A 21,149-nucleotide genomic window follows, 5' to 3' on the forward strand; every position below is an offset into this window, starting at 1 on the left:
GTGGATCAGCTAAAAATGGACGCGTTCTTCGACAAAATCAAATTACCGTCATTATCGAAACAACAGGTAAAATCAATGGAGGGGGGGGTCTTGATAGAAGAAATACACGCGGCAATCAACAGCCTTAAATTGGGTAAAGCACCAGGAGACGACGGGTTTACTCCCGATTTCTACAAACAATTCAGTGATATAATCGCTCCGAGATTATTAAAAGTATATGAGGACTCACTGATAAAGGGGGGATTGCCCACTAGCCTGAGATCTGCCACTATTACATTACTACAGAAAAAGGGCAAAGACCCTCAATGCTGTGGAAGCTATAGACCTATATCCCTGAGCAACTTGGAAGAAAAAGTATTGGCAAAGATACTTGCGAATAGAATAGAAGATGTACTACCAACTTTGGTGCATTCAGATCAAGTGGGCTTTGTGAAGGGGAGAAACTCAGCTGATAATATCCGCAGACTCCTACACATAATGTGGAAGGTAAGGAATGATATAGAACCTACAGTGGCCTTCTCATTGGATGCCGAAAAGGCCTTTGATAAGGTGGAATTTGCATTCTTATTTCACACGCTAGAGCGCTTCGGGTTTGGTCCATCGTTTACTGGGTGGGTAAAACTGTTATACACAAATCCGATGGCATCAGTATTGACCAACGGGATCGTGTCCTCGCCCTTTAACCTAGGGCGGGGGACGAGACAAGGTTCCCCGCTTTCTCCCCAAATGTTTGCGCTTTTCCTCGAACCACTTGCTATCGCACTGAGGAATAATCAGGACATCAAAGGGATAATAGCGGGGCAGGTAGAACATAAATTATTTTTATATGCGGACGATATCTTATTGGTATCCAGCAATCCCCGAACAGCAGTTGGGATCATTGGAAATGTTATCGAGTCCTTCTCCGAAATATCTGGATACACAATCGACTGGAGCAAGTCAGAAGCAATGCCTCTCTCTAAATGCTGTCCCCCTGATATCAGAAGGGGGTGGCAATACAGATGGATGCCGTCAGGATTGATATACCTAGGAATAAAGCTGATCCCAGGTCTGAAAGAGTTGATGCAAGCCAATATTGCCCCTATAATCGAACACATTAGTGCTCTGACCCAGAATTGGGCCAAAATGAATATGTCCCTCCTGGGAAAGATAAACCTAGTGAAAATGATATTAGCTCCCAAATTAAACTATATCCTATATATGTTGCCGCTGACTCTCCCGACCCAGTTACTCAAACAGTATGACAAAGTCATTAATGTATATCTGTGGGGGGGCAAAAGGCCGCTGTTTGGACGGACCAAAATGTATGCGGCAAAGGAAAATGGCGGTTTATCCCTGCCTAAACTAGACTGGTATCACTATGCATTCTCGCTCTCCCAGCTCTCCAAACTGAATCACTCGTCTGAGGAGGCACCTGCTTGGGTCAAGATGGAGGAGGAAATTATATATCCCTCATCTCTGGAATCCTTCCTGACACAATCAGACAGACCTACACCTCTTAAAAACCCTTTGATGGCATTTATCAGGGAAACTTGGAATCAATCGCACAAAATGACTGGTGATAGCCCATACTTAACTACGAGAGCCTCTATATGGTATAATAAGAAACTAAAGATTGGGAAGAAATCAGTCATATGGGACGATTGGGTTAAAAGGGGGATACATGTACTGGGTGATATAGCCGGGGAGGATGGGGTTTTGCCTTTTGAGGATATTAAGGAGGATTTTGATATAGATAATAAAAACTTTTATAAATTCCTACAGATTAGACATTGTATATCGTCATCAATAGGAGGACCAAAGTGCGGCCCAATTACTGCAATTCAAGAAATATTCTATAAAGGATGGCGCAGGAAAGGCGGTGCGTCAAGATTTTATGATGTTATAAGAGAATACAATGCACCTAAATTGGCGGGTTTGAGATTGAGCTGGGAGAACGATGTACATGAGGAGATTACTGAGGAAATGTGGGAGAAACTGGTATCCAAATGGAGTAAATTCTCTAGGGAGGCGCAATCACAACTTATTTTTTACAAAGTACTGAACAGAAGCTATTGGACGCCTAGTAAACTGGCCAGACTGAAATTAAGGGACAGTGACATCTGCTGGAGATGTGAGAAGGAGACAGGCACTTTACTGCACATGTTGTACGAATGTGAGAAGGTCCGGAAAATGTGGGATCAAATTGTGATATTCCTAAGTAAGGTCCTGAATGTGAAGATAAATAACGCCCCAATGGCATGTGTTTTGGGTATAGTACCGAAAGGGATTAAGCTGCCTAAATACCGGGGAATGTGGTATAGAATGGCCATGATATCAGGATGTAGAATTGCATTACGACATTGGAAATCACCTGTTGATATTACTTTTAAAGAATGGATGGAACTAATGTTTCGGACAGCATCATATGAAAGGGTGACGTATAGAGTCGCAGGGAGAGAGGATATTTTCGCTGAGATATGGGACAGTTTTCTACACCTGACTGAACGATCTGAGGACAAATGATTAAGATGGGAATACAATATTATCAAGGATGAATATGAAAAAGGGGATTTGATCTGATGATACTTGTGCTCTGTAATATATTGTGTATATATGTACATATATTTTATGTCCGGATGGGGTGTCTATGGAATGGTCAATGTCTCTATCACACTCACATGTGCGCAGATATAGCCACATACAAGTATCTAGGATACACATATTCATATGTGTACATAATAGGTTTACACGCACTCATATACACAAGGATAAGGTATACACGTCAGGGGCACACATACATGCACATACTCATGTATAGGAAATAGACATACATACACCTACATATACACATAGTTGAGATATAGGCTTTCACTGACACATAGGGGGATACACAAGTATATAGGAGACACACACATACGTAGCTGAAACGTGGAAAAAAGTAAAAAAAAAAAAAAAAAAAAAAAAAAAAAGATGCAGCACATACCTGCCCGCAGGTAGATCGGCCTACATGTAACGTATGACGTATATATATATATATATAACAGGGATGTATATGCACAATGTATAGTATGTTTTTTTTTTGTAAGTGTTTTTTTTAATTTCCATGTCAGTTATTAATGTGTTTGTATGAGTCTCTTACATGTTTTGTATGTTGCTACAAAAACGAAAAAGGCGAATCTTGGATGTTGGATACTATGCTGTGAAAAGATACACTGTGAATAATGGAAAGATTTGTACAAAAATAATAAAAAAAAAAAAAAAAAAATGTTGGCGGTCCAAAATGTAAGATGTAAAATGTAAGATTACTGTACATTTATTTATCTATAGCACCTTTAAATATAAGTTGCTAATAAGTGCAACATTTAGTAGAACATGTGTATATGATATAATGTGTTTAGATACCTAACACTATACAAGTAGCACGCTTAGGAAACTAAACCAAATAATATGTGGTTCAAAACTCAGAGGTTCAGATAAAGGAGGTTCTACCTCATACTCCTTACCTGCACAGCGGGTGCTCTGTGTAGTTCAGCGGAGCATAAGCCAGGGTGAAATTGACATATCCATGAAGATCATTGTCAAACTTGTACTGGTACAGCAAGCGAGGTAAGAAATCTGACGTGAAGGCGATCAGGAAAGCCTGTGAATGTTAAAGAGGACATATGTTTGTTTAAATCTATTTAATTTAATTATTTCCAAGAACCTCTTTCTTCACTTGTATTGAACATGTCATTTTTGTCAAATTAATTAAATTAATTATTTCCTTTCCTGCCTGGCTTCCCCATACCAAAGAGTAAAAAACGTTCATAAACTTGGCAGTACATTAGGTAGGTTCTTGCCGACTTCAAAAAGCACAGCTCATTGATTAATCAAAGCTAACACATTGCATGTATGATTCGGAACAGGTTGTTTAGGCTTGTTCATCCGATTGGCCAAATGGCAGGGAGTATCTATGTAATTTCCCCCCAGTGCCTACATAACATTTCAGTCAAATCCATACAAAGTCATTTTCCATACTATGTCCCCTTTAAAAAGAGATGAATAGCAATATTATTTGTACTGGTAGTAATCACATAACATTCTGGCAATAAAATTAACCATATCTCAATCTCATACTTGTAAACACCTCAATGTCAAAGATCATGAAACGTTCCAGAAGAGACCATAACTTCTCCTCACACCCCAGTGAGGGCATCAGAACGTCACTCACATTGACGATGACGGACAGGTGTGACAGGCCTTCCAGGATGTTAAACCAGACTCCGATGTTCTGGGCGCGTTCGGCCACGGGCCGGCGGTACTCGCACACAAACTTGTGGGCATCCAGGCGCACCTCGACCCAGTTGTTGAGGAGGGCGAAGAGAGGAGCCAGAGGGAATGCCGCCACGAAGATGGTGATGAAGCCAAACTGGAGCACTGGAGCACAACACAGCAGGTAATTTTGTCATGTATAGTTCTCTTTCTTCCAATATGGCTGCCTGTAACCACTGGTATCCACTTTCGAAAGAAAATGCCACATTTCTGTGCAGTGGTAGAGCAGGTAAAACATTGGAAAATAATGATATGACTTGCTTACACAATCCAGTAATAACACACCAAATATTTCTCATATATCAACACATAGCAACAACAATTTCTTCTAACATGGACGATAAGTGGGCATTCTTTTTTTTTATAAATTTTTTTTTATTATTATTCACATGAAACAAGACAACACATTAAACACAATCACAATACATAGAACTTCACAAGAAAATAACAAAAACAATAATAATACAGAATAACAATTTATACAGACAAAGAGAAAAGAAAACAGAGTTCAACCTTCTAAATTTTAAATCCAAGGGGTACTATCCAATAAATGGTCTTTCCCAGTGTTCAGCCCCGATTCCCGGCTGTGTGACCCTATATTAATAAAACGTACCTAGGGCTGGGCGATATGGAAAAAAATCATATCGCGATAACGATATGATAATTTTATTTTATTTCTCGATATCGATAATTATCGAATTGTTATAAGTATTAAAAAAAAAAAAAAAAAATTTAACAACAGATGTATGTTTATTTTGCAGCAATTCTTTGTCGTTGCCGCCATCTTTAGTGTTACATCCCCTCACACTCCAGTTCTCAGGCTGCAGCTGGTTTAAAAGCTAAAGTAAACCGGCTTCTCTGCTGGCTGTGGCTCCAGAGGAGTTGAACAGTTCTGGCTCTGTTAGTTTATTTTCTATCTTTTGGCGCTTTTTTGGTGGACAAACCACCGCACATGTGCACTGTGACTCGTGACTGGAGTCTAGTTCTGCTAGCACACGTAGCCTACTGTGTACAGACGGTTTCAAAATGTATTTTAAATTAGAAAGCAAACAAAATAAATGGACAAGAGAAAAATAAATCTCAATTTGGTCAGTATTGTCATTTGGACAAGCAAAGCCATTACTTTAAGTTGCAGGCAAGAAAGACAAGTCTGTCCACTGCCCTGTTGCAGGTCACAAAAAAAAAAAAAAAAATAAATAAATAAAAAAAAAAAAAACGATTTCGATTTTTTTTAATTTCGATATTCGATATCGATTATTAAAATATATCGCGATATTTATTGTTATCGTTATATCGCCCAGCCCTACGTACATCTCCAATTCACCACAAGGACCACTTTTTGAGAACACGACCCGAAAACAGAGCAATGAACCTTCATGACAAAACAAAAACCTGTAGAGGTGTTCCATAGACTCACAGAGACCGTGTAAAAGTGACCAAACAGTGAAGAAATAGTTAAATAGCTGCCCCCCCATAAAATCCCCAGCTAAACTCAAGAGGACAAGACAAAAGACAAGACAGACAAAACATTTCCTCCTCCCCCTCCCAAGAGACCCCCGGACTCACCCGAACACGCACCTCAACCCCGCTCAGCCGCACACGGCGGTCCTGACCTTTTCGGCTGCTGCAAACCACAGGTCAATACCTGCCTGTCCCACCCCAATCACCCGCGCCGTGGATATCTCAAGATAAATCACATCCAATAGTGTTAGGGACCAGTTAATCACTGTAAGCTTCTCAGGCTCCTTCCATCTCATTGCTATTAGCTTCTTCGCTGCTGTGACACCCGCTAGGACAACCCTTTTTAGTTGAACGGACGCAGGTAGTGTCGTTATATCGTTCAAGAGTAGCGTAACAGCTGTGAATGGGATAGTTAAGCCACACAGATCTGAAAGTTTGTCCGTTATTGACCTCCAGAAGCGGGCCACTGGTGGGCAATCCCAATACATATGCATATAAGTGCCAGTGGCCTTTTGAGAGCACAAAGTGCACCGAGAGTCGGTTATCAGTCCCATAGCAAATAGCTTCCTAGGCGTAAGATAGGTCCTATGAATATAATTAAAATTAATTTGCTGGTGATTGGGGTTGCGGGAAGATAATGCCACATTTGCCCAAACATCATCCCAGTCAAACTCGGGGTCCAACTCCGGGATATCCACCCGCCAGATTGTATCCAATGATACATTTTTATATGTGGATTGAATTAAGAGCGTATAAAAGTCTGAGACAAACCCTCTGGAGGTCGTCCTGTCCACTATGAGCCTGAGGAAGGGGTGTGGGTGCAAAGCTTGAGCCCACAGCACGCCATGCGCCCTCAGCGCTGACCTTAGTTGAAGGTAAAGAAAAAAGGACTCGCCGGGAAGATCATAAAATTCTCTTAAGTCCTGAAACGCACGGAGGCCGTTCTTATCATAAATATCCTCCAGAGTATGAACTCCCCTCCTCTGCCATTGAGGAATATTAACCGGCTTGTGCCCAAGCAGCCCAACAAGTAATTGCTGGTTATTAAAAATTGGAGAGTCCAGGTGCCATGGGCATTTAACCCCACACGACCTCTGTACATTACGCCACGTTTGGATCACGTGAGTTATGATCGGTCCATACCTCAGCCGGCATTTCGAAATAGAGACAGTGGAGTACACCACATCCTGCAATCTTAGCGGTGAGACCGCCGCCGCTTCTAAGGAGCGCCAAGATACAGCATCTACAGGGTCTAGCCAGCACATCAGAGGTCTCAGTGAGAAGGACCAGAAATAAAGCTTAAAATCAGGGATTGTGAGGCCCCCATCTTGTTTCCTACGTTGAGTAGTAGCTATTTTGATTCTCGGGCGTTTGTTATTCCAGATAAATTTAGATACCATCGATTGTACCTTGCGCCAGTGGTCTATTGGAGGGGGCAGGGGGAGCATTGAGCTAACAAAATTTATCCTAGGCAGAACGTTCATTTTGATTATGGAAGTACCCGTGAAGTTGTACTTAGTAGTTTGACTCAGCGTGGGGAATATCTCTATACCTAAGTATTTAAAATGTTCCACTATGGGGATATCAGCTGGTAGTCGCACCGCCTTGGCCAGCTCATTAAGAGGTAGGCAGGCTGATTTGTTCCAGTTAATCTTAAAGCCTGACAATTTACCAAAGTCGTCGATTATTTCCAATAATTTTGTGGTCGACCGGGAAGGGTCATCCATAAAAATCAGTAGGTCATCCGCATAGAGAGCAATTTTGTGTGGTGTATTATTGATCATTATGGGGACGATGTCCTCTGATTGCCTAATAAATTGGGCCAATGGTTCGAGGGAAAGCGCAAATAGTCCCGGGCTCAGAGGACAACCCTGTCTAGAAGATCTGGAGACTGGGAAAAGTGTGGAACAGTTTTTGCCTGTCAGTATCATTGCCGACGGCGAGGCATACAGGACTTTAATCGTATGAATAAAATTCTTTCCCAGACCCATGACCTCAAGTACCTTCCACAGGTATGACCATTCTAGTCTGTCAAACGCCTTCATGGCATCCAAAGACAGAACAGTGGATGGAGCTGTATTGTCTTTACTGTTATCGACTACATGCAACAGCCTCCTAAGATTATCTGCAGCCAGGCGCCCCGGGATAAAACCAGTTTGATCGCAGTGTACCAACACCGTCATAAATCTCTGCAGGCGGCGGGCCAGCACCTTGGCAAACACTTTTAAATCGGCCCCGAGAAGACTCAAGGGCCTATAGCTACCACAATCATTGGGATCTTTGTCCTTCTTGAGAAGTAAAGAAATCAGCGCCATGTTGACATCTCTTGAGAACTCCCCCTGTTCGATAGCGTAATTGATCATATCGAGCATCAATGGGCCCAGTTGGTCCCAGAAAGCTAAATACACCTCGGGTGGAATACCATCCAAGCCTGGTGCCTTACCCCTCTGCATTTCAGCGATCGTCTCCCTTAGTTCCATAAGGGTGATCGGTTTCCCCAGTTCCTTAGCCTCTTCCTCAGAAATGTGGGGTATCTCAAGCCCGCCAATGAACGATTCAAATTTAGAGTCGTCGAGATTAACCTCTGAGCTATATAACTGTGAGTAAAACTCTTTAAAAGTGTCATTGATCACCGATAACATAAGACGATTACTAAACGTACTAGATGCCAATAAGGAAGACAACACACCTAAGGCGATACTGTCCCTGGATGCAATGAAAGCTTTTGACAGGTTGGAATGGTCGTATCTATGGGCAGTATTAGAAAGGATGGGGTTAGGAAAAGGATTCATCGATATGATTAAAGTATTATACAAAGACCCATCGGCCATGATTACAACAGGTACAATCATCTCCAAAATCTTTCCGGTATCACGCTCAGCCAGACAGGGTTGCCCTCTTAGTCCCAGACTATTCGATCTATCATTAGAGCCTTTAGCACAATATATAAGACAATCCCAATCCATAGAACCAATCATAATCAAGGGCACACAACACAAAATTAGTTTATATGCGGACGACGTAATACTGTTCATGCAAAACCCCAACACAGCATTGCCTCATCTTCTCAAGCTGATTGAGGAATTTGGAGATCTATCGGGATTTAGGATAAATTGGCCGAAGTCGGCCTTCCTCCCACTTAACGCCCCTGCAAAAAGAAACATAACCCTCCCAAAAGAGATACAGATGGTAAAACAATTTAGATGTTTGGGAGTTGAGATATTCCCCACCATAAGCCAAACGGTGAAGCACAATTACATAAAAATCCAAAACAAAATCAAATACGACCTTGTCAGGTGGTCGAAACTTAAAAACTCATTACAGGCACGTATATCAATAATCAAGATGGACGTCCTACCTAGAATCAACTTCTTCAGTTCAATGCTACCGTTACCCCCTCCAAAGGGTTACTGGAAAGAATTACACTCCTCCACATACAAATTTATTTGGAATAACAAACCACCACGTATAAAAAGATCCACCGCACAGAGAAACAAAGCAGACGGAGGTATGGCATTTCCAGATTTCTACCACTACTTTAAGGCGTACACTTTAAGACCACTAACAACATGGTTTGATCCCCAAGCATTAGTATCCTGGAGAAATTTAGAAGAAAATATAGTAGCTCCACATAAGCTGAAGGGCATAGTATACACCAAATTACCAATTAAGCAATGCGAACGGAAATTTGGCCCCATAATCACTCATGCGATCCGGATATGGCGCGAAACACAAAAAAAATATTCTACCCTACATAAATGGCATAATCATACTTCCTTATTCAATAACAATGCACTCTGGATAGAAAAACAACCTATAAGATTCCCTAGATGGGAAAAGCAGGGCATACACTCATTAGGAGACGTCTTCAATAAACAGGGTTTTTGTAGTTTCAATGAAATACGCAAAAAATGTAATCTCGCCAAGTCCACATATTACTTTTACGCACAGCTATTGGCATGTTTGAAGGCTCACGGTGTTCCATTAAATATACCAATTGTACACCACAGATACCACAAATTCTTCTATGAAAGAGAGACATCAAGAGGTTTTGTTTCAGAATTTTATGATCAATTACTAACGTCCTCATATGAAACCCTCCACCTAGACTCCGTCTGGAGGAGGGATATACCAGACCTGGAAAGTGATTTTGATTGGCAAGAAGCCTGGGCAAATATTCGATTCACATCAAGGAACCCGGACCATCAACAAATCAATCTTAACTATATTCACAGGACATACTTGACTCCTATAAGACTGAAAAAAATGGGTCTTATACAAGACTCCAAATGCTCCTTATGTACAAATGGGGACGAGGGGACATTTATGCACATGTACTGGGACTGCCCACCAGTTAAGATATTCTGGAAAGAGGTGACCCAGCAACTATCAAACCTCTTAAATTGGAATATACCTGTACACCCCTCTGTACTACTGCTGAATGATGTTTTTGAGTGTGCAGTACATCCACAGCTAAAGAGATTGGTTTTATCGGGTATCACAGTGGCTAAAAAGCTGATAGCATCACGATGGTTCCAACCGGAAACAATTTGCCGAAAGGTCTGGATTATTACATATCTCGATGTGATCTATCAAGAAATATCTACAGCTAGAATTTTGGGTCTCAATGAATCCAAAATGACATTGTGGTTAGAAGTGGTGGAGAAAATAAAAGCTAGCATATAATGGTAATGTCTGGTTAGGAGCGAGGGAAAATGGATGGATTATCCAATGGGGGGTCCGGAAGGGGGGGGTACGAGCTGGAGCATATGTGTGTAGGTTTTTAGATAACAGGTATTAGGGGTATATCCTATATAAGACAATTAACTAAAATGTGATTTCATTGGATGTGCACTGACAACTAATGCTTGTATATCTTATCGTGTGTTGTCATGTTTGTTTATGTGTTTGTTTAAAAAATAATAAAAAAATAAAATACAAAAAAAAGTGTTGTTGATCTTTTTCGAATCAGTAGTGATTGTACCCTGTCGCGTCTTGATCGAGGGGATATCCGAGAAATGATCATTCGAGCGTATTTTCATTGCCAATAGATGGCTAGGCCTGGAGCCGTGAAAGTAGTAATTTTGCCTTGTCCTATGTATCAAGAACTCAGACTGTTGTTTAAGTATGGAGTTTATTTCCTTCTTGACTATCTTACGTTGTGTGTTTAGTCGTTCACTATAGTTAGTTTGCAAAGATGCGTATAGGTCCGCGTATAATGTTTCCAGTCCTTGTTCTAGTTTTTTTGATCGGGATTTACGTAAGTTGGAGGAGAAAAGTGTGACATGACCCCTGATAAATCCTTTCAATGCGTTCCATAGGACCCTAGGGTCATCGACCGTGCCAACATTGATCTGCAAGAATTCAGCTAGTTTACTCCCGAACTCAGAGCAGAAATCATCGTTCTTTAATAAGGTTGAGTTAAAACGCCACCTGGGAGCTCTCGTGGAGAGCCTGCCAAAGGTTGCCACAAGGAAAATCCCCTTGTGGTCAGAGCCAGGGGAACCAATGAGACGTCGAAACTATCAAACAAATTAGGGGATGCGAATGCATAGTCTATTCGAGAGAAGGTTTTGTGTCTGGCAGACAGGTGAGAGTAATCCTTGAGGGTGGGATTGGATAAGCGCCATAGGTCTGCAAGCCCAGTGTCCTGGGCCCACATCCTGAGGGCCTTAGAGGACCGTTTTTGGTCGCTCGTTTCAGAGGACCCGGACCTATCCATCTCCGCATCCCAGCACGCATTAAAATCGCCACCCACAATGAGAGCGTATCCAGTAAGTTCCAACATATTCTTCGTGATTGTATTATAGAACGCTGAATCAAATGTGTTAGGGGCATACAATGCTATTATTGCCATCTTCCTATGAGAGAACTCAACTTTTGCTATAGTAATCCTTCCCTCCGTGTCCGACCACACATCCAGGACTTTGATATCAAATCCGTCACTGCCTCTCCCCCCCCCGCTGCTGAATCCCTCATTCACGCCTTCATCTCCTCCCGCCTGGACTACTGCAACTCCCTCCTCACTGGTATCACCTCCCGCTCCCTCCATAAACTGCAAATGGTCCAAAATTCAGCCGCCCGCCTCCTCACTAACACCCGGTCCCGCGAACACATCACTCCTGTCCTCCACTCCCTCCACTGGCTCCCGATCAAACATCGCATTAACTTTAAAACACTACTCCTCACCTTCAAAGCCCTCCACAGCCTGGTTCCCCCCCTACCTGACTGATCTCCTTCTCCCCTACCGCCCCACCCGTTCCCTCCGGTCCTCCTCCACTGCCTCCCTCACTGTCCCGACATCCAAGCTTAAAAACTTCGGAGATCGGGCCTTCTCTCACACTGCACCCCGACTCTGGAACTCCCTCCCCCAGTCCATCAGAGACTCCCCTACACTCTCCACCTTCAAAGCTCGCCTCAAAACCCACCTGTTCTCCCTTGCCTTCAACCCCCCCCACCCCTAAAACCCCCCCTCCCCTCCAACCTGATTGATGTCTGTCTCCAGTCTTTTTTTGTGCTATCAGGCTGTCTCCCCTGTTCCCCCCATGGTCTCATGTTCCTTTTGTTTTTGTTTCTTTGTTGTTTTTGTTTTTGTTCCTTTGCTTTCGTTTCTTTGTTTGTACTCCTGCTCCCGACTACTGTCAGCGACTTCGGGTTATTGAGAAGCGCTATATAAATTAAATTAATTATTATTATTATTATCAAGGTTACGTCTTGTAACTATGACGACTCCTTTCGTCTTATCATCGGCTGAGGATGAGGAGATAACGTGATATTGTCGATTTGCTAGCCTTGACACATCACCCACCAATAAATGCGTCTCACTAAGGAGAGCAATGTCAATATTTCTTCTCTTCAATAACCAAAGGACACTGGCACGCTTGTGTGGGGCGTTAAGACCTCCTGCGTTCCAAATTAAAATATTCAATTTAGCCATGGTCGAGTTTGTCTAAATGCTTAGAGAACATACCAGTGCAGCCAGGCTGAGTACAGAGGCGCTGATCCAGGCGGGCCCAGACGGTCCAGGAGTTCAGAGGAGGAACAATTACACAACAGTACATAAAACACATAAAAATACCACCCCAGTTACAACCCCCCCTCCTTCTACTCTAAACCCTTACCCACCCGTCCTATTATAAGCCCTCCTATACCCACTCTCCAATCCCCTCCCTATGCCCCATCCACTAAGGATGGTCATCTTCCTATCATTTCCCACTGGAGTCATGGATCCAATAAGACGCTCCCCACTCCGACCCCCCTCTAGATAAACCCCTGATTAAATCCCCACTAGTCCAATAAACACAAATAATAATAAAAATAAAATTCAATAAAGATATCGGTCGAAAACCACCTGAGCCTTGGCCCTAACATGAGATTACCATAATGGAAAAAATAGCCATTATTATATAATAACTAGTGCTGTCAAACGATTAAAATATTTAACTCGATTAATCGCATGATTGTCCATAGTTAACTCGCGATTAATCGCAAATTAATCGCATTTTTATTTTTAATTTCTTTTTTACCTTAAACAGATCTTTTTCAAGTTCCAAGTTTTAATACTCTTATCAACATGCGAGTCAACAAATGCTTGCTTTGTGCAGCCATTTAACACAAAAGGATGACCCTCATGCATTGCAAATTTGCATCAAATTCAAAACAGAGTGATGCACAAAATAACTTAAAAGAAAATAATAATTTAAAACAATGAATAAAGTGTGCATGAAATAATAGGGGAAAGAAAACGTTAGGAACTTGTTACATTCACACACACAAGGGCTGATTAATCACACACCCCCCTCTCTCCCTCACACACACTCTCCCAGATCTTTTTCTCTTTTGCCCCTTCCTCATCTCTCTCACCCCCCTCTCTCTATATATCTCACACACTACACACACACACACACACACACACACACACACACACACACACACACACACACACACACACACACACACACACACACACACACACACACACACACACACACACACACACACACACACACACACACACACACACACTTCAGAAACAAACATAGTATCAATGAGAGCATCAATAATACACCTGAGTGAAGTCTAGTAAAACAATTTTTTTTTTTTTCTTTTTTTTGTTAATCTTGAGTTAAAAAAATTAGTGGCATTAATAGAATCGGGAGTTAACGCGATATTAACGCGATATATTTGACAGCCTTAATAATAACTCAACATCACCCCTGCAACCATCTATTTCCGAGTCTGCGCATCAACGTCGCAATGTTATAGCACAAATGGATAAAGGAAAATTCAAAACAAAATTAAATTAAAGCATACCAGCAGATAGTCTAAGGCAGGATCAGATCACAGGTAAATTGTGCAAACAGATGTCATTTAAACAACGACAATAATAAGAAAGGGAAAAAAGGGGGTTATGGTCAAAGTGCACACCTGTAACAGCCCCTCTGAACAGGCACAACGGTTGGAATTACATAACCTATGTAAGAATAGAATTAAACACATTCATTAACCCGGGGATGGTAATAAGCAATACCTGACACAACCTGTTATCATATATTGTTTCAATAAAGATATCGGACGAAAACCACTGTGAGCCTTGGCCCTAACATGAGATAACTATAATGGAAAAAATAGCCATTATTATATAACACAACATCAACCCTGCAACCATCTACTTCCAAGTCTGCGCATCAACGTCGCAATGTTATAGCACAAATGGATAAAGGAAAATTCAAAACAAAATTAAATTAAAGCATACCAGCAGATAGTCTAAGGCAGGATCGGATCACAGGTAAATTGTGCAAACAGATGTCATTTAAACAACGACAATAATAAGAAAGGGAAAAAAGTGGGGTTATGGTCAAAGTGCACACCTGTAAGTGCCCCTCTGATCAGGCACAACGGCTGGAATGACATAACCTTTGTAAGAATAGAATTAAACACATTCATTAACCCGGGGATGGTAATAAGCAATACCTGACACAACCTGTTATCATATATTGTTTATATATATATTCAACCGATCTTCTCCTACCGAAGCCCAAAGCTCAAAACAGCCTGGATATAAAAATAAAAGCATACAAGAAGTTAGTTAAGGACCCGATCACCGTTGAATTGTGCGAACCGATGACACTTAAACAGCAACAACAACCAAAGTGCGTAAATATTAACGGGTCTCGAATGTCTCAGCGCAGACGTTAGACGCAGCCCGCTAGCTAGCCCGAGGCTAGCGCGTAAGCTAGTGATGAATCCGGATAGCACGTTAGAGTCTGTTATGTACATTGTTTAGCTAGCTCGTTAGCTTCCAAAGAGGCGATACACAAGTACGACCATGAGGTCAGCATTAGCAAGTAACAGAAGTCATTGGGAAGCCCCGCTAGTTGGATGGGCAGTGGACAGTTAGCATGTCTAGGCATGAATAGTCGGCCCTATCAATGTATTCAGGCCCACATCGCCAAGTCACTCACCCGTCATAGATATCAAGCTACAGTCTCGGCTATCCCCTCGAGATATTCCTTCGCTTTAGCCAACGACCAAAATGAACGCCGACCATCGACCTTATCCAACACAGATAATTTCGCGGGAGCGAATAGCGTGGGCCTCAGGCCTAGTTTCCATAGCTTGGACAGGACCACTTTGTATTCGCCTCTTTGTGCTTGAACCTCCGGTGTAAAGTCTTCGAAAATGGCCACTTTGTGATCGCCAAGCCTTAGATTACCCCTTCTGGCACGAACCGACCGCATGATGAGTTCTCTCTGCTGTAGCCTGTTCAGCTTGACAATGATGGGCCTCGGTTCCCTGTTCACTCCAGGAGTGGTCCTGCCCGCTCTGTAGGCCAATTCACATACGGGAGGGGAGGACGTCATTCCCCAGTATTTCTTGCAGCAATTCCGGCATGGTCTCAGAGAGACGGCCTTCCCCGCTGCCCTCCGGTACTCCAACAATCCTGATGTTGTAGCGTCTCTCCCGGGACTGTATTTCCACAATTACCGACTGTAGTTTGGCAACTTCGGCCTGCCTAGCCAGCAGGGAGAGCTCCAGATCCGCCATCTTCTCGCCCTGTAATGAGGCCTCCGTCGTTAGCGCAGCTAGTTCGATAGCATTAGCCGAGGAGACAGCGTGCAGCGACTCCATCTTGTCTATCAACGGGACGACCGCCAACCTTATTTCCTCTGATATCTCTCGATGAAGGTTATCACAAAAATCCGCCAGCACTTTTCTTTGTGTTTCAGCGAAGCGTGTCTCAGATTCTGCATGGAGCTTGGTCATGACCGAGAGCACAGCTTCGCTTATCTCCCCGACACCGGGCGATGGTGCGGCCAGGCCCGGTGGTAGTTTGCTGGCTGGAGCGATCATGGATCTGGTTTCCACCACCGACATCGCAGAAAGTCGAAAAAAGTTGACGACAGTAGTTGAAACTCGACGACTTAACAAGCAGACAAAAAACAAATAAAAATAAAATAAAGACTAATGGGGAAAAACGTATATTCCGCACGGTAGAAGGGAGCTCACGTGAAACACGTCTACTCCATAATCGCCTAGCTCCGCCCCCGATAAGTGGGCATTCTAAACATTCTGTTAAAGGTCTCTATTGAATATTCTATAATGGAGGAATAGCTTCTGAAAGTAGAAAGGAAAAACAAAACAAAATAGAATAATATTGCGGTTTTTTCTCTGCTTCTCACTCCCAGTGAGTTTGTTCTCTGCTTCTCACTCCCAGTGGGTTTGTTCTCTGCTTCTCACTCCCAGTGGGTTTGCTCTCTGCTTCTCACTCACAGTGAGGCGTGTTCTCTGCTTCTCACTCCCAGTGGGTTTGTTCTCTGCTTCTCACTCCCAGTGGGTTTGTTCTCTGCTTCTCACTCCCAGTGGGTTTGCTCTCTGCTTCTCACTCCCAGTGGGTTTGTTCTCTGCTTCTCACTCCCAGTGGGTTTGCTCTCTGCTTCTCACTCACAGTGAGGTGTGTTCTCTGCTTCTCACTCCCAGTGGGTTTGTTCTATGCTTCTCACTCCCAGTGGGTTTGTTATATGCTTCTCACTCACAGTGGGTTTGTTCTCTGCTTCTCACTCCCAGTGGGTTTGTTCTCTGCTTCTCACTCCCAGTGAGGTTTGTTCTCTGCTTCTCACTCCCAGTGGGTTTGTTCTATGCTTCTCACTCCCAGTGGGTTTTTTTTTTCACAATGTTGGGAAGAGGAGGATCGTCAAACTGATGCATCAGATGGTTTGAGGTATTTAATAATAATAATAATAATAATAATAATAATAATAATAATAATAATAATAATAATAATAATAATAATAATAATAATAATAATAATAATGGCTTGAATTTATATAGCGCCTTTCACGTACCCAGGCGCTTTACAATTTGTTCCTCACATTTTTACCCATTCAATTTGAGGTAAGAGGATTGTGACTTTCTAACAATACATTTATTGCTGCAGTTGAATATCAAGTGTTATGAATACGAGAGAGGGTACTGTCCCTACCCATTTCCAGGTACTCTTCAAACAGGCCCTCACACTCCACCAACTGGTAGTCCTCCTCCCAGCGCCGAGGCTCCTGGGATACATTATCCCCCCGCACCTTGTCCAGAGCCCTCTTCTGGCGCCATGCCTTCACTTTGCTGTCAGATAAGAGAGAATGACCTATAATAACCTCATAAAAAAGGGGGTAATGTTTTATATTTAGGTCCTATAAGATGCGTATTAATATTGTATGCTAATAAGACTACATAAGTATTAATAATAGCATCATAAACATGTTTATTGTTAGATTATAAGACATTTATAATTGTTAACAAAGAAACTGAACAATTAACAGTTCATATTTTTTTTACTATTAAGAACATCAATAAAACTTACTAACTTATCTATTCTGTCATTGTTAAACCTTTACTAAGCGTTTCTTGGGCTTTATTAAGGGAAAAAAACAGTTAACTAAGCTTTTTGCAGCTACCGGATCTAGAGCGAGAACAATGCCTTATTAAGGTTAATCATTTAGATCTGGTAGCTGCAAAAAGCACAGTTAACTGTTAATAAGTGCAATAATAAAGGATTTATTAACCTTGATAAGGCATTGTACTTGCTTTAGATACATTCGTTTTAAAAAGCTTAATTAACTGTTAATAAATGCATTGTTAACTGCTAATAGATTAATAATAAAAGTAATTTTTTATCTAGATAAAGAAAAAAAAGCTTAGTAAAGGTTTAACAATGACAGAATAGGTAAGTTAGTAAGACTCAATAAATGTGTTTGTAATGCTATAAAAACTTTTAATTTTTTTTATAATAGGCTTTTATTAACATTCTTATAACAGTCTATAAATTGTTATGTTTCTTATAAGTGCTTAGAAATGTCTTCCTGTAATCTAACAATAAACATGTTTATGATGCTATTATTATCAATTATAGTCTTGTTAACACATAATAATGTTAATATGCATCATGATAATGACTTATAAGGGCCTTATTACCCATTAGCTAATGCTTATTACAAGGACCTAAATATAATGCGTTACCATGAAGAGTAATAAAATTGTATGTTTACAGTACAAGATGGGATGTACTGTAATATTGGTTTTAAAAGGTGGGGCTATGGGTTTGAAACAGGGACTCTAGTTTTCCAGACATTAGTCATCCACTCTCCCTCAGCCTCTACTGTAAATATGTGGCTCAGAACTGACTGCATATGTCCAAACAGTAGCACAAGAGTCTATGCTCTCATGTGTGCCAATATACTTCCAGTACACACACCCCCCCCCCCCCCCCCCCCCACACACACACACACTCTCACTTCACACAAACCTTTTCTCCCACAAGCAACACCAGCCCGAGTGTCAGCTGTGCCAACACTGCAGTGTAGTGAGGCTGTACTGCACCAGCGAACACGCCGGCTCCAGTCATAATGCAGGGACGTTTCAACCCAAACATATTGTAACTACCCTGGGATTGAGGTGATTGGTCAGCCGAGCTGTCACTCTGCACTCTACCAACCTGGGGCTGGCAGGTGACGCTATTGGTCGCGTGAGCCCAGGGTTGGTAGAGGGGAGGGGGCAAGGGCTGACCTGTAGTGAGTGCAAGTCAGTCTACACATGCAAGCAGAGGTGCTTGCACCCAGTCTGTGTAACCCCATGTCCCCTGTATCTCCCATAAAAATTAGGCTAGCATCTATCAAGGAACGTTAGAATACCAGCGCTCCATGCTCTGCTTGGTGTCAGACTTTGGTGGCAGTTCTATTGAAGCCTGTATAAAAAATATACCAGAAATATAGATCAACCAATAATCAAACATTAGCTATTTAACAATGCAACAAATTGCAGATGATTCTGACATCCGAGGTAATAACCTGTTTAAATGTCACAAACGAGGAGATGGCTGATCCCATTCAACTCAATATCGGTCAAACTGAACGTTTCCACACTTGGCACCAATGTGCATTCACATGCTACACAGTGACGTGATGACCCTTACTTCTTTTATAGTTTAATTTGCATCTATAAGGAAGCTATTATATTCTATAGACTATTTCAGTGGAATTGCGTTGCTAGGGAACAGCTTGGACCCAAGTATATTTCCTGTTGCAGTGTTTGCTATCACTAAATAAATGGTAAATGGTGCATTTATATAGCGCTTTATCCAAAGTGCTTTACAATTTGTTCCTCACATTTTTACCTATTCACTCCCACATTCACACACCGACGGCGGAGGCAACAATGCAAGGTGCCAACCTGCTCATCGGGAGCAGTTAGGGGTTAACCACTCTTACCTCAACCCAAACCTTAAGCATTCCCACTAACTACAAACATCCTTTCCCAGCTCTGGGATCAAGGCACTGCCTATCACTAGCTTTACATTTGTTTTTGTTGTGAAACTGTCTATTCTATGTGATACGCTTCTGCTCAGTGTTGGCGAGGGAACGTACGGGATGACAAACTCCTGAATGTTGCTGATCAGCTGTTTCCCCACCATGATGATAAAGAGTTGTTCTGCCAGTTCAATGAGACAACCCCCAGGGCCACACTGAAATACACACACATACACACACATAGAAAACACACACATAGAAATGCATACAGACATACAAACCAAAGAAATGTTTGAATGTTTAGAGTAGTTTTACATCATATATATATATATATATATATATATATATATATATATATATATATATATATATATATATATATATATATATATATATATATATATATGTATGGGGTAGTTATACATCATATGTGTATGTACAGGGTAGTTTTACATCATATATGTATGTATGGAGTAGTTCTATATCATATATGTATGTATGGAGTAGTTTTACTTCATGTATGCATGGGGTAGTTTTACATCATATATGTATGTATACAGTATGGAGTAGTTCTATATGATATGTGTATGTATGTATGGGGTAGTTTTACATCATATGTATGTATGGAGTAGTTCTATATCATATATGTATGTATGTATGGGGTAGTTTTACATCATACTGTATATTTATGTACAGTATGGAGTAGTTTTACATCATACTGTATATGTATTTATTTATGTATGTATGTATGTATGTATGTATGTATGTATGTATGTATGTATGTATGTATGTATGTATGTATGTATGTATGTATGCATGTATGCATGTATGCATGTATGCATGTATGTATGTATGTATGTATGTATGTGAGTAGTTTTACATCATATATGTCTGTATGAGGTAGCATTTTCCTCCATCTTTTACAAAACAATGGATCGAATCTAAATATATGAATAGAACTCACGTCTTCGTTTCTCATCCCAAATAAGGTGCCGTAATGGCTAGGGTAGCCCACAAACCTGTCGATAGATGACAAAAACACTTGAAGGCATAAAAGTCTCTTTTCTAACCTTTATTAAACCCTAGGAAGATTTGCTCCCACACACAGGAGCTGCCCAGTACAACCAGTTGGCCTACTGAGCAACCCCACTGAAGCAGTTATGGGTTAAGGGTTGTGTTGCTCATTAGATTCCCCCTCCACCCAACTGGCAACCTTACAGTCACAGGCCTGCTTCTCTAGCCTCTAGGCTGCTGACGGTTGAAGGGTCACCCTGCTACTAGGGCTGTGGACATTTCTCGATTTTAAGATGCATCGCGATGCGGACGTGGACGATTCTGCATCGAGCTGGGGAAATACCCTACAAATACCTCTAGGTGGCAGCGTTGGCCAAGGGTCCAGCTGTACCTGCTCACTGGTCTTTTTCATCAAGACTTCTTGTTTTAAAGAGGCATTTCAGTGATGATTTACCTATGTTGTCTTTATCTCGAGTGTAATTGATTTCCCTGTAAAGAATCTGAGTATGGTCTTGCGTTTCTGAGCTATTTGGTTGTAAAGGCTTCGTTTTAATTTTAATTTCTATAAAAACCCAATTGACC

General features: G+C 41.6%; 1 protein-coding gene across 1 annotated transcript in view; it reads right to left on the bottom strand.

Annotated features, from left to right (window-relative positions):
• ano11 (anoctamin 11) overlaps positions 1-21,149 on the bottom strand; it is a gene marked incomplete at both ends in the record, with an annotated part of 106,976 nt that overhangs the window by 60,292 nt on the left and 25,535 nt on the right. Inside the window, 5 exons of the mRNA XM_084333452.1 lie at positions 3,486-3,622; positions 4,193-4,398; positions 17,237-17,373; positions 19,671-19,768; positions 20,518-20,572. Of these exons, the coding sequence (XP_084189578.1) occupies positions 3,486-3,622; positions 4,193-4,398; positions 17,237-17,373; positions 19,671-19,768; positions 20,518-20,572 (633 nt within the window). The remainder of the gene's footprint in view (positions 1-3,485; positions 3,623-4,192; positions 4,399-17,236; positions 17,374-19,670; positions 19,769-20,517; positions 20,573-21,149) is intronic.

This window comes from Notolepis coatsorum, assembly GCF_963971535.1.
Source record: "Notolepis coatsorum genome assembly, chromosome: 17".
NCBI lineage: Eukaryota > Metazoa > Chordata > Actinopteri > Aulopiformes > Paralepididae > Notolepis > Notolepis coatsorum.